The 13,433-nt window shown below is 38.2% G+C and overlaps 1 protein-coding gene and 1 pseudogene across 7 annotated transcripts in view; one reads left to right on the top strand and one right to left on the bottom strand.

The window, feature by feature from the left end:
• Positions 1-13,433, bottom strand: part of LOC113885454 (GON-4-like protein) — an 88,630-nt gene that overhangs the window by 51,627 nt on the left and 23,570 nt on the right. For all 7 annotated transcript variants that reach the window (XM_027530816.1, XM_027530829.1, XM_027530839.1 and 4 more), the window contains exons 4-7: positions 3,454-3,647; positions 2,670-2,744; positions 2,454-2,504; positions 113-163 (exon numbers count right to left, since the gene is read on the bottom strand). In XM_027530816.1, coding sequence (XP_027386617.1) covers positions 113-163; positions 2,454-2,504; positions 2,670-2,744; positions 3,454-3,647 — 371 coding nt within the window. The remainder of the gene's footprint in view (positions 1-112; positions 164-2,453; positions 2,505-2,669; positions 2,745-3,453; positions 3,648-13,433) is intronic.
• Positions 8,388-9,688, top strand: LOC113885492 (annotated as a pseudogene).

Here is a 13,433-nt window from a genome sequence, read left to right as displayed (position 1 = left end):
GTTAACAAATAAAAGGGTTTTGAGACTAATGAAGTCTTTCTTAAGAAGAATAGAATTACCTCTTCCAAATTTACCTTCTTGAGAAGAATAGAATTACCTCTTCCAAATTTACCTTAATTTCATTGGCCTTCTTAATTGGTGAAATATTCCATGTTGGAATTACCTACCAACAAAGAATATAAATAGGTAAGTTCTGTTAACTAAAATGGACCGTTTTTCATTTTTACTTCTCTACCATCACAAGGAGCCATGGGACTAACATGTAACCACAGTGATGTAGGGGTACTGATCTACACTCTCAAACATTCATCAGAGCTTGGCAGAAGAAAAGGAGAGACAAATCTTTTCCCACCATTAGCATTTCTGCCTTAAACCTAATAATCTGTACTACCCATAAATGAACAAAGTATCTGTCTTGCCTACTTTATATTACAGCTTGGGTTCACATAGAATAATAAATGTGAAAACTATTTGTAAACAACCACAGTACACAAATCTATGATATTATAGGCAATAGCAGCCTTTGTATCAATTAATAATCAATCACATAAATTGTAATTTTTTTTAATCAATTACATAAAGCTACCGTAAGTATGCCTCCAAAAAACCAGCTGTGGAAAGTTCTCAGGGAAGGATTTAGGGGTGAAGTATCAATTTGTACACAACTTTTCAAAATAGTACAGGAAAAAAAATAGGTATATATACACATAAAGCAAATATGGCAAAATTTTACAACTGTTAAGTCTAGATGGAATCTAGATTCACTCTAAAATTCTTTCAACTTTTTCTTAATTTTTAAAGAATAGAGTTGGTAGAGGTGAAAGTTTTTTAAAGAATCCTTTAAAATCTTTTATACTTCTGACAAAATGCCATTAGAGTGTGTAATTGGAGTATATAATTTCTTGACCATCTAATGGTGACCCAAACAAAATCATCATGAACAAACTCCAGTAGGTCATTAGGTTTTGTCTCTACAAGAATCCTTAGTTCCTCCATATCTTCTCAGCCCTGCTATGTTGTAGCTATTCATCTAGCTCTGTGTAGCCAGGCCTAATATAGGGTAAAGGAAGTAATGTGATTCAGGTCCATAGTTCGTCTCATGTTTGTTTTTAAACCAACAGATTTCCCTACTGCCAAATCCATCAGGAAGGAGTCAGTCTATTAAGCATTAAAAAGCAAGAGAGACGGACTTTAAACCTTGCTCCCCATATAAACTACAGTCTTGGGATGTCTACCTTCAATGCAATTATATACATGGTTGGTAAACATAATCTAGAGCCTGGTTTGGATCTCCTTGGGTTTTTTTTCCCCAAGTCAAATATGGAATTAATGTTAATTAGATTCTATGTCAGGCAGACTTCATGTAACTTCTGTATCACTGATGGCTGCTTTCATCATAGCTACCACATGTTCATTTGTAATTACTTTCCCGAAGATGAAATTTCACTTTATGCAGAGTTAGTCAATTAGACAGATATGATGTGATTGTCAAAAAAAAGCCAATGCATGGGACTTCCCTTTGTGGTCCAGTGGTTAAGAACCCACCTTCCAATGCAGAGGCCTCAGGTTCGATCCCTGGTTAGGGAACTAAGATCCTATGTGCTGTGCAACTTGGCCAAAAAAAAATTCTTTTTTAATTTGGGGGACATTTAGCAAGAAAAGAATGTTATGAGAAGATATACTAATATTCTTCAACTAGAGGAAAGGTCATATGAAAGAGGAACAGGTATTTCCTCGACAGGGCTGCAAGGAACAGAATCAGACAAACAGACAAAAACTATAATATGTATTTTGGGTCCAGGAGGCAAATCTTCCTTACTATCAGAGATAGAATGGACTCCCTCAGGACTATCTCCTGCCTTGTCACAAAAGGTCAGCACAAGCTGGACATGTGCTTGTTAAGCAGAAGAAAACATAGTCCCCAGCATCAAAGAGCTTGCTGTACTATATCAGAGTGCTTCAAAAGTCTTCAAGTGGCTCTCATACCTTAGTATTCAACAATGCATATTCCCAGGCCCTACCCATGGGTCCCAATTCCTCAGTCTGAGGTGAGCCCCAAAATACATATTTTTCATTAAACACTCGTGAGGGACCCATACTAGAGTGATCGTGATAAAACTGTTCCCTGAAACACAATTTGAAATATACTACCTTAATCACTTTGCCACATATCTGACAACACGAATAGAAAAACTGTCCTCTTCATTGCTTTCAAACATTCCAAAAGTTATCTACCTAGCACTTCCAAAAAAGCAACTAAAATAAAAATAAACTATGACAATAATTTCATATATTCCATCTCCACATGTCTATTTGCCTTTACAACTATTTCTTTAAGAGGAAAACCTAGATCATAATAAATCTTTCCTACAGTTTTTTGCCCTACAAATAACCTGGAATTAGATAATATTAACAAAGCTAAATATACAACAAAGAAAAAACAGAACACCCACCACTCCTTTTTCCACCACTTCCTTCAGTTTAGAGCGTGTCATTTTGGGCTCCTAAGAAGGAAAATGAGAAGAAAATAGTCAATGAAAATCAAGGAGTGACTCAGTTTGTCCCTAACTGTTACATTATTTACAAACTTCCAAATGACCTCCTTCCTATACTTCGCCAGTTTACAGACAGCTCTGCCTCATGACACTAGAAGAACAAGAACTACTCACAAACATTGGCATATCTTCCGTCTCACTGATGGCTGCTTTCATCATAGCTACCACATGTTCATTTGTGATTACTTCCTGGGGAAAGAGGAAATTTCACTTTATGAAACAAAGATGTATTATCTAGATAATACTCATCTCTATGTAACTCTGCTAGATATATGTAGAGGATAAGTGAGAGCTAGATACTCAAATGGCTTCAGATTAGGGTAAAGCAAGGCAACTGAAAGCAAAGAAGCAAGTTTTGGAGAGAAGCACACAGCTTCCAACAATGGAGTAAGCAAATGGATCAACCTCATTAGCTGATACTAACAGGACTGGCGCACATAAAAAAAAAAATTCTCCAGTTAACTATCTGCTTAAGAGAAACAGTAATAAACAGCAGTCTTATAAACAGTTGTACTTCCACATAGCAAAGAAGATAATTTGCTTATGTGCAAAGTACTGTAAACTGTTAACTGGGCATCTTTTCAGACATATCCACCCACAAGAGTAAATCCACCTTGAACATTATCATCTCCCATTACCTTCGAATCTGCTAAACAAGAAATAATCAAATCAGTGGAAGGAAGCTGAGGAACATTTTATCCTCCCAATTAAGTTCTTCCACGTGTGTTCACATTTCAAACTTGTGCCAAATGCAAAGAGAAAGCTACCTTGAAATGTAGAATATTTTACCACCAGGAACTCATAAAATTAGTAATTCACATACCAAGACTGCAAAGTTCCCTTTGCTTCCTGTGAAAGAGCTGCACTCCCATTACACAACTGCCCCAGCCGCACTCACATGGAGGATGTTTCGCACGTTGACTGCGGTCAGGTTGTGCTGCTTGGCGCCGTCCTCTAAGGTGCGGTCAAGCATGTCATCCAGCTTCAGGTCACAAGACAAAGTCCTTTCTTCTTGATCCCTGCCATCTCTTTTCCTCTTGGTACCCTTTTTCTTTTTTCGCCTTTTCTCATTTTCTTCACTGTCATGCTCTTCTGCAAATAAACCAAGAACATCACCTGAATACCAAAGCCACTGCTCCCAGAACACAACCCAAAAAGTCAACAGTGAAAGAAAAACCACCTGCCGGCTGTCTGGTCCTGGAATCAAAGAAGGCTGTGATGGAACAGTGGTGAGAGTGCCAGATGTGGTAAGAACACAGTAGCAACACCCAACATTCACTGAATACTCCTAGTAGGCCAGGCATTCTTCTACACACTTTATACACATTACTTCATTGATTCCTCATGACAGCCTTATGAGGTAGGGATTGCTCTTTTCCCCACTGTACAGAGGAAGAAAGTGAGACAGAAAGATTAAGAAACTTTCCCAAGAGCTAATAATGACAAAGCCACATTCTGAGGCCAAGCACTTCAGTTCTACAACTGTCTTAATTATTACTCTATACTGCCCAGATAATATACATCAGACGTCCAGGGCTTATGTCTCAGACCTACAACTTAACTGGATTACCTTGGCAACAGATTCTTAATTTTTTTCTTTTGTAAAATACAGGTATCTTCCCACCAGTGATGCCATGCAGATTAAGTGAAATAATATCTATCAAAGTGCCTTATAACCCATGAAATATTATATAAATATAATTTATCATTATTATTATATTACTGAGTTTAGAAAAGAGAAAGACAAGGAGCAAACCAATAAAAACATCCACTCTGAATCATATTAAAAAGGGTGGAGAGGATGAAGTACCTCTGTTTGACAAGAAAGGAGCACATATATAACCAGATAAAAGGAAAAGCTTCCTGATTATTCAGCTCAGTTACTCAGTCTTGCACAACTCTTTGTGACCCCATGGACTTCCATGGACAGGCCAGGCTTCCCTGTCCATCACCAACTCCCGGAGCTTGCTGAAACTCATGTCCATCAAGTCGGTGATGCCATCCAACCATCTTATCCTCTGTCATCCCCTTCTCCTCCTGCCTTCAATCTTTCCCAGCATCAAGGTCTTTTCCAATTAGTTCTTTGCATCAGGAGGCCAAAGTATTGGAGTTTCAGCTTCAGCATCAGTCCTTCCAATGAATATTCAAGACTGACTTTCTTCAGGGCTGACTGGGGTTTGATCTTCTTGCAGTCCAAGGGACTCTCAAGAGTCTTCTCCAACACCACCATTCGAAAGCATTAATTCTTCGGCGCTCAGCTTTCTTCATGGTCCAACTCTCACATCCATACATGACCACTGGAAAAACTATAGCTTTGACTAGATGGACCTCTGTTGGCAAAGTAATGTCTCTGCTTTTTATTATGCTGTCTAGGTTGGTCGTAGCTTTTCTTCCAAGGAGAAAGCGTCTTTTAATTTCATGGCTGCAGTCACCATTTGTGGTGATTTTAGAGCCCAAGAAAATAAAGCCTGTCACTGTTTCTATTGTTTCCCCAACTATTTGCCATGATGAAGTGATGGGGCCAGATGCCACGATCTTCATTTTTTGAATGTTGAGTTTTAAGCCAACTTTTTCACTCTCCTTTTACTTTCATCAAGAGGCTCTTTAGTCCTTCTTTGCTTTCTGCTATAAGGGTGTGTCATCTGCATATTTGAGGTTACTGATATTTCTCCCAGCAATCTTGATTCCAGCTTGTGCTTCACCCAGCCCAGCATTTCACATGATGTACTCTGAATAGAAGTTAAACAAGCAGGGTGACAATATTTAGTCCTGACGTACTCCTTCCCCCATTTGGAACCAGTCCGTTGTTCCATGTCCAGTTCAAACTGTTGCTTCTTGACCTGCATACAAAATTCTCAGGAGGCAGGTAAAATAGTCTGGTATTCCCATCTCTTTAAGAATTTTCCAGTTTGTTGTTATCCATACAATCAAAGGCTTTGGTGTAGTCAATAAAGCAGAAGTAGATGTTTTTCTAGAACTCTCTTGCTTTTTTACGATACAACGGATGATGGCAATTTGATCTCTGGTTCCTCTGCCTTTTCCAAATCCAGCCTGAACATCTGGAAGTTGTTGGGTCACAATACTGTTGAAGACTGGCTTGGAGAATTCTCGCAAATCTTGAGGTAGACTATCACACAATACCAAAATGAGGGCCTCATCTCTCTGAAACTTTTTGGTCTGCTACCAAATGAAAACAAGGGATTAGAGAAAATTAACATCAAGACAATCTTCTTGGTTTAAAAAGGCTTTATGACCTGCAAGCTGCACTCTGGCAATATTTATTCTGTGAAAATTAAAATTAGTAACTTCAAACAACTGCTTTTTCACTTATGAATATATATGAAGAACTTGATAAGTGCTCATAACTTTCAACTTTCAATTCTTAAGGAAATAACTCCGTATGTAATTACTGAGCAAACTCTGGGAGATGGTGAAAGACAGGGAAGCCTGGCATGCTGCAGTCCCTGGGGTCACAAAGAGTTGGACACAACTGAGCAACTGAACAACAACACATGTAAAGACTAAACAAGGTATTTATCTCAACACCAATTACTTATGCAAAAACATGGAAAACACCCAAATATCAACTGAAGAAAAGCACACAACCTGAAAGTTGCAAGTTATGTTTATTATCCTTACTGAGGACTACAGCCTTGAAGACAGCCTCTCAGATGGTTCTGAGGAGCTGCACCATAGAGGTAAAGGAGAACCCAGGATACACAAAAGTTTTTGCTGAAAAAACAGATATGTAGTTGAACGTCAAAAGATTACTGCTAACTGCAAAAAATGACATCTCAAGTTAACGACTTTACTGCTTTTCTATGTAAAGGAAGATGCAAGAGTTGTGGGTTCACTGGAGTTATTAGCTATGCATCTTTACTATCGAGGGCCAGTATCCTTTTTTCTCTTAACTGAATTCTCCTCAGGGCACACCCTTGGGGTGAGGAGGGTGCTGCAGCTACAGTGGCTTGTGGGTTGGCAGTAAGCAACATTCATTCTTTTTTTTTTCATTCATTCTTACTGAAAAGGCAGGTACCACTTTTTGTGTGCACAGGCGATATGAAAAAAGAATGGTTAAGTGAAGTGGTACACCCATATACTGGACTGTAACTGAGTCATTAAAAATACCACCTGTCGAATGGACAGAATGGACTTCATGCATGCATGCATGCCACCCACCTACCCCTCATCTTTCAAGAGGCTTTTGTTGCTGCCTTGGCATGAAGGTCAGTTAGAACATCTCCCAAACACTAGGTTCAGTCCCTTTTATGTGAGCCTGGGGGGTGGGGTGGAGTGGACAACAAGTTAAAAATGACTACAAAGAATTTTTAATAATATAGAAAAAAACTGATAATGACTTTTAAAAAACAAAAGGTAGAATTCAAACATACACAACTTACATTTGTGTAACAAACTAAAGTGGACTATCCTGAGGTACATCCCAACACAGTGATAGATGCAAAAGAAATATAAAACTCTAGAGCACATCAGAAGTGATAAAGTGATAAAGCTCTTTACTGACGGTCATTTGAGAAAGCAGCAAAAGGGGAATCATGTAGCAGAATACACAACAAAACTTTCTAAAACCTTTGTATTCATATCTTTTCCCAAAGTCTTTCTTCTCACCGCATTTACCTTTTTTCTCCATAAACTCCAAAGCTCCTCTCTCTCACCACTCTTAAATCTCATCTTTGTTCTTCCCTTCCCTCTGGGATCCTTTCTCATGCAGACCAATCTAGCCAGTTCCTGGTTTCTGTAATCCCACCTCTCCCTCCTCAATTCATCAGCACTTAAACAAAGACCCAGTAGATGCAGACCAAGAAGAGGATTTCTGACACCCGAGGAAGTTTTGATTCAGTTTCATATTCATAACCTATCGAGTTGTTAGTAACACTGTCAACTGTAAACTAATTCAGGAGAAAAAAGTTTGAAAGACACAAGTTAAAATTATTCCTATTATACTAGAAATAATAAAGTATGTTATTAGCTAAAAAGTAACCTAATAACTAAAAACCTTCATTACAAAATTAAACCTACAAAATGTAACCAAAATTCATAAAAGACCAAAAAAAGAAAATTTACAATGGAAGCAGCTAAAAATTTATAAAATTATATATAGACAGGTGATGAGTAATGAAATTATCCTTTAAAACAGTGCTTCTCAAATTCTCTGTGGCAAATCCACTGTAGACTCACATTTTTATAAAATAAGAATATAGCCATACTGTCAAATGTTTCAATTTTTACAATGTTACGAATGTCAAATTTTTAAAGTTTTAGTCTCAGTTTCCATGAATTATTTGTTTCAAACCAGTAACAGTTCTCAACTAGCACTGGTTTTCAGACCACATTTTGAGAAATACTGCTTTAAAATACACATTGAAAAACATTTATTAACCCCAATAAAAATACAATGAAGACAAATAAAAAACAAATTAAAAGCACTGAGAAGAAAAGTTATCACAGGATACAGAAAATATTTTTTTAATGGAAAAAGCATTGGAGTTAACCATAACTCCCATTTAGAACGGTCATCTTACAAGAATCAAAGTAATGACTGTGGGGTAAGACCATCCCAATTAACTACATCCTCCTAAATCACATCACACCCATTTCTCCTCTGATTTCTGGTTTTAAGGCTGAGTTTAATAGGGAATGTGGGTCTATAAGAAAAATTTAATACATTCCAATACACTGCACAGACAATTCAAGAAAGAACAGATAATTCAATTACTTCTTACTCTGTTTTAGAACTAACCTTTTATTTTACTTTTAAAATACTGGAGAAGTTTGTTCTCTCTGCGTGGATGAGAAGTTTTTCACCTAGCAGGATGGGGGTAGGGGATAGGAGGTGGGGGTGGGGACAAATGTCCCCATAAAATAGAGCACAAGCTGCAACCTGCGTTTGGCTGTAACCCAGGAGTAACGTCAGAAACAGGTGAGAATGACCACCTTAACTCACAGGGCCCGTCGCACTGAGGTAGGGAAGAATTCTGAAAAGAAGGTAGAAAGTGAGGAAAACATGAATCAAAACCGAAATCAAGACAATGAGGACACTGGAGACTCTAAGGATATCCGCCTCACCCTTATGGAAGAAGTATTGCTCCTGGGACTAAAAGATAAAGAAGGTTACACATTTTTCTGGAACGACTGCATATCATCTGGCCCGCAAGGCGGCATCCTGATAGAGCCGGCCATGTGAGGTCGAATCTATCTAGAACCCCCAACCATGTGTAAGAAGCAACTACTAGACAGAAAGGTACTGCTAAAGTCAGATAGCCCAATGGGTGATGTTTTAGTGGATGAAACTCTCAAACACATCAAAGCAACTGAACCCACAGAAACTGTCCAAACACGGATAGAGCTACTCACCAGATTCTCCAGGAGAGAATGCTAGAGTGGGTTACCACACCCTCCTCCAGGGGATCTTCCCAACCCAGGGATCAAATTTGCGTCTCTTATATCCACACTGGCAGGTGAGACCTGGAACCCTTTCAAATTACAGTACCAGCTGAGAAATATGAGAGAGAGAATTGCAAAGAACCTAGTAGAGAAGGGTATTCTAACCACTGAGAAGCAGAAATTCCTCCTATTTGACATGACTACTCACCCAGTGACCAATACAACAGAGAAGCAACGACTAGTGAAAAAACTTCAAGATAGTGTCCTAGAGCGGTGGGTAAATGACCCTCAGCGTATGGACAAGCGAACACTAGCACTGCTGGTGCTAGCCCACTCCTCCGACGTGCTAGAGAATGTCTGCTCCTCTCTGACAGATGACAAGTATGATATGGCAATGAATCAAGCCAAGGACCTAGTAGAACTGGACCCTGAGGTAGAGGGGACAAAGCACAGTGCCACGGAGATGCTCTGGGCTGTGCTGGCAGCCTTCAATAAATCGTAGCAGCTGTTGGGTTTCTCCTTTTCCACTGCTGGCCAGTGACTATCAGAGACACCATCACCGAATTTTGTGTGATGAGATGTTTTCCATCATTTTTTTTCCCTCTTGAATCAAATTTGTTATTTGGGGAAAGCAACTTCAGGGCTTCTCCATAGACCTTGTCTCTTATAAGCAGGCTTTATATCTCCCTATACTTCCACTCCAGAGGTGAATAAATTGGGTGAACCAGCACTCACTTGGTAAACATTTAAATAAAATAAAATAAAATACTGGAATACCACTGACTCAGAATTTTAAAAAACTGAAATTAAAAAAAATTTTAAAGGAAGCTGCTCTATAAAAATCAGACCAGAATACAGAAGGAAATTTAATTTCTCCTTTTATGAAAAAGGTGGGATATGGCTAAAAAACAAGGTATTTGCTAAGGAGCAGATTTAACGAGGCAAGCAATAAATTGAAAGTAAATCTGCACTGTAAATGTACTGTAAAGTGGATGATGTCAATAAAAATATGGGTGGGTTCTGTAATAGCTGAATCACCAAAGCTGCTTTGGTGTATGAAAAAAGCCGCTTAACAGCTCTGTCACACACCCAGGACTTCTGATTCTGGCCACAACAATGTATTTTTTATCAGATGAAACCTTCGTGCCAAAAACAACTGTGGAATAATACAAAACTATAAAATTAAAGCAGAATAAAATATATACACAGTCTGAAGGCACTGGCTAACAACCTCTACAGACATGATTTAAGAAGCTGTCATCCTTCAGAGAAGGGAAGCACATAAGGAGAATCCGAGCTGAAAGCAGCATTCTTGCTAAACTAAGTAAGTGATGAAACCCCAGGAGTCACCCACTAGAAATACAGGCCACCATCTAGAAATAAGCAGAAAGTTGAAACAAAGAAGTCTTAATATAGCATAAAACAAATCACTTTCACTTTTCACTTTCATGCATTGAAGGAAATGGCAACCCACTCCAGTGTTCTTGCCTGGAGAATCCCAGGGACAGCGGAGCCTGGTGGGCTGCCGTCTATGGGGTCGCACAGAGTCGGACACGACTGAAGCAACTTAGCAGCAGCAGCAGGCTGAATTTTATTCACCCTCTAAAATTATCTGCCTGCTTGAAGAAAACATAATCATCTCTGGAGGAAGATAACACCAAAGCCTCTAGAATTTTTCACCCACATTGTCCACTATCCAATCGAAAATTACAGCATAGTAAAAACAGAACCAAAAGGCCAAAACACCAGGGGGTGGAGGACGGTCACAGGTGACACTAAAAACAAGAAAGAACTATGCGTGAGTCAGATACAGGAAAAGGGATTTTTAAATAATTATGATTAATACATTCAAGAAAATAAAGGAAAAGATGGAGAATTTCACCAGAAATCGAATCCATAGTGTTAAACTGGCATGAAAAATTAAATAAAGTAGACACAGCAAAACAAAGAACTAGTGAACTAGACTACAGAACACCAGAAACTGATGCATGAAGGAAGAAAGAAAAGAATGTAGAGAAAAACGTATACAGGACATGGCGAAAAAAATCTAACATACATATAACTGGAACACCAGGAGAAAAGGAGGACAGAAATGATATTTTTTAAATATTGACAAGGATTTTTTTAACTGAGAAAATATCAAATCTCAGATTCAAGTAACTCTACAATCCTAAAGAGATAAAAAGTGAAAACCCACTGGTGTTCAGAAGCTTCCCTGGTGACTCAGTGGTAGAGAATCCAACTGCCAATGCAGGAGATACAGGTTCCATCCCTGGTCCAGGACGATCCCACATATATCGGAGTAACTAAACCCATGCACCACAACTATTGAGCCTGTGCTCTAGAGCCCGGGAGCGTAACTACTGAGCCCACGTGCTGCAACTACCGAAGCCTGAGGACCCTAGTCCATGTTCTGCAACAAGCCACAATGAGAAACCCACCGTAACTAGAGAGCAGTCCCCACTCACAACTAGAGAAAAGCCCGCGCAGCAACAAAGACCCAGCACAACCAAAAATAAATAAATAGAGAGATAAATCTTCAACGAAAAAGAAAAAAAACAAGTATCATGGAGTTTAAAACAAATGAAGAAGTAAAATACAGTATCATCACAAAAGGCAGAAAACAGATATATGGAATAAAATTGTTGTAAAGTTCTTACATTGTTTGACGTGATAAAAGTACTAATTTAAGATAGACTATAGTAATTTCAAAGACTGTATATTGTTAATCTATAGAGCAACATGTGAAAGAAAAATAAAAGAAGACAAAATTGGACTTCTCTTAGTAGTTAAGAATCTGCCTCCCAATGCGATCCCACTCTTGGGCATACATACACAGAAAAACACGGTCCAAAAGGATTCATGCACCCCAATTGCCACTGCAGCACTGTTTACAAAAGCCAAGACATGGAAGCAACCTAAATGTCCACCAACAGACGAATGAATAAGGAAGATGTGGAACATACATACAATGGAATATTACTCACCCATCACAAAGAATGAAATAATGCCATTTGCAGCAATAAGGATGGAACTAGAGAGTCTCATACTGAGTGAAGCAAACCAGACAAAGGACAAACATCTTATGATATTGCTTGTGTGTGCAATTAAAACAAAACAAAACCAAAATGATACAAAAGAACATGAACTTACGGTTACCAGTGGGGAAAGGTGGAGGGGAGGTATAGTTAGGGAGTTTGGGACTGACATGTACACATTGCTATATTTTAAATGGATGGGGACTTCCCTGGTCGTTCAGTGACTAAGACTTCGCATTCTCCATGCAGGGGGCCCTGGTTCGATCCCTGGTCAGGGAACTGTCCACATGCCACACTAAAAGATCCTGCATGCTGTAACAAAGATCAAAGATGCCACAGGAGGATGGATATATGTGTGCGTATGGCTGAGTTCCTTTGCTGTCCACCTGAAACTACCACAACACTGTTAACTTGCTATGTTCCAATATAAAACTAAAACTTGAGAAAAAAGATTCCACATGCCACAACTAAGACCCAGTGCAGTCAAGTAAGTAAATAAAAAAATTTTAATGGATAGGGGCTTCCTTGGTGGTCCAGTAGTTAAGACTCCACACTTCCACTACAGGGGGCACAGGTTCAATCCCTCCCTGGTACAAAGATCCCACATGGAGGGTACAAAGATCACACAGTGTGACCAAAAAATAAAAAAGATAACCAACAAGGACCTACTGTACAGCATAAGGAACTCTGCTCAATATTACATAAAAACCTCGATGGGAAAAGAATTTGAAAAAGAACAGATACTTGTACATGTATAAATGAATCAATTTGTTATATACCTGAATTAACACTGTTAATTAACTATACTCCAATATAAAATAAAAAATTAAAAAGAAAGCAAAAAAGTTGGTTCTTTAAAAAGATTGATAAACTGCTAGCAAAACTTATCAACAAAAAAATAAGACACAAAAAGAGGACCATACTAAAATTAGAAATAAAAAGATGACCTCAATAAAAATCTTAAAGACATTCCAAAATGAGTATTAACAAACAACTTTGTATCAACATATTTGACAATTCAGAGAAAATGTACAAATTCCTTGAAAAACACAACTTACCAAAACTGAAATAAAAAGAAACAGGAAATCTAAATAATCCTATAATTATTAAAGAATTTAATCCAAAACTTAAAAGCCTTTGGACAAAACTCCAGGCCTAGCTAGCTTTCTTGGTTAATTCTTACAAAACATTTAAGAAAGAAATAACAGCAGTCTTCTACAAACTCTTCCAGAGAATACATACTGATGAAAAATTTCCCAATTCATTTTATAAGGTCAGTATAGTCCTAATACCAACACATGAAAAAGAAATTAAAGCCAATATCTTCCATAAACAAAGACACAAAAACCTCAGTATATTAGAAAATCTAATACATCATGACCAAATGGGTTTATCCATGAAATGCTAATTTGTTTTAACTTCAGAACCCAATCAATGT

Source organism: Bos indicus x Bos taurus, chromosome 3 (genome assembly GCF_003369695.1).
Source record: "Bos indicus x Bos taurus breed Angus x Brahman F1 hybrid chromosome 3, Bos_hybrid_MaternalHap_v2.0, whole genome shotgun sequence".
Taxonomy (NCBI): domain Eukaryota; kingdom Metazoa; phylum Chordata; class Mammalia; order Artiodactyla; family Bovidae; genus Bos; species Bos indicus x Bos taurus.
Note: the sequence above shows the minus strand (reverse complement) of the source record. Positions and strands in the feature narration are given on the sequence as shown.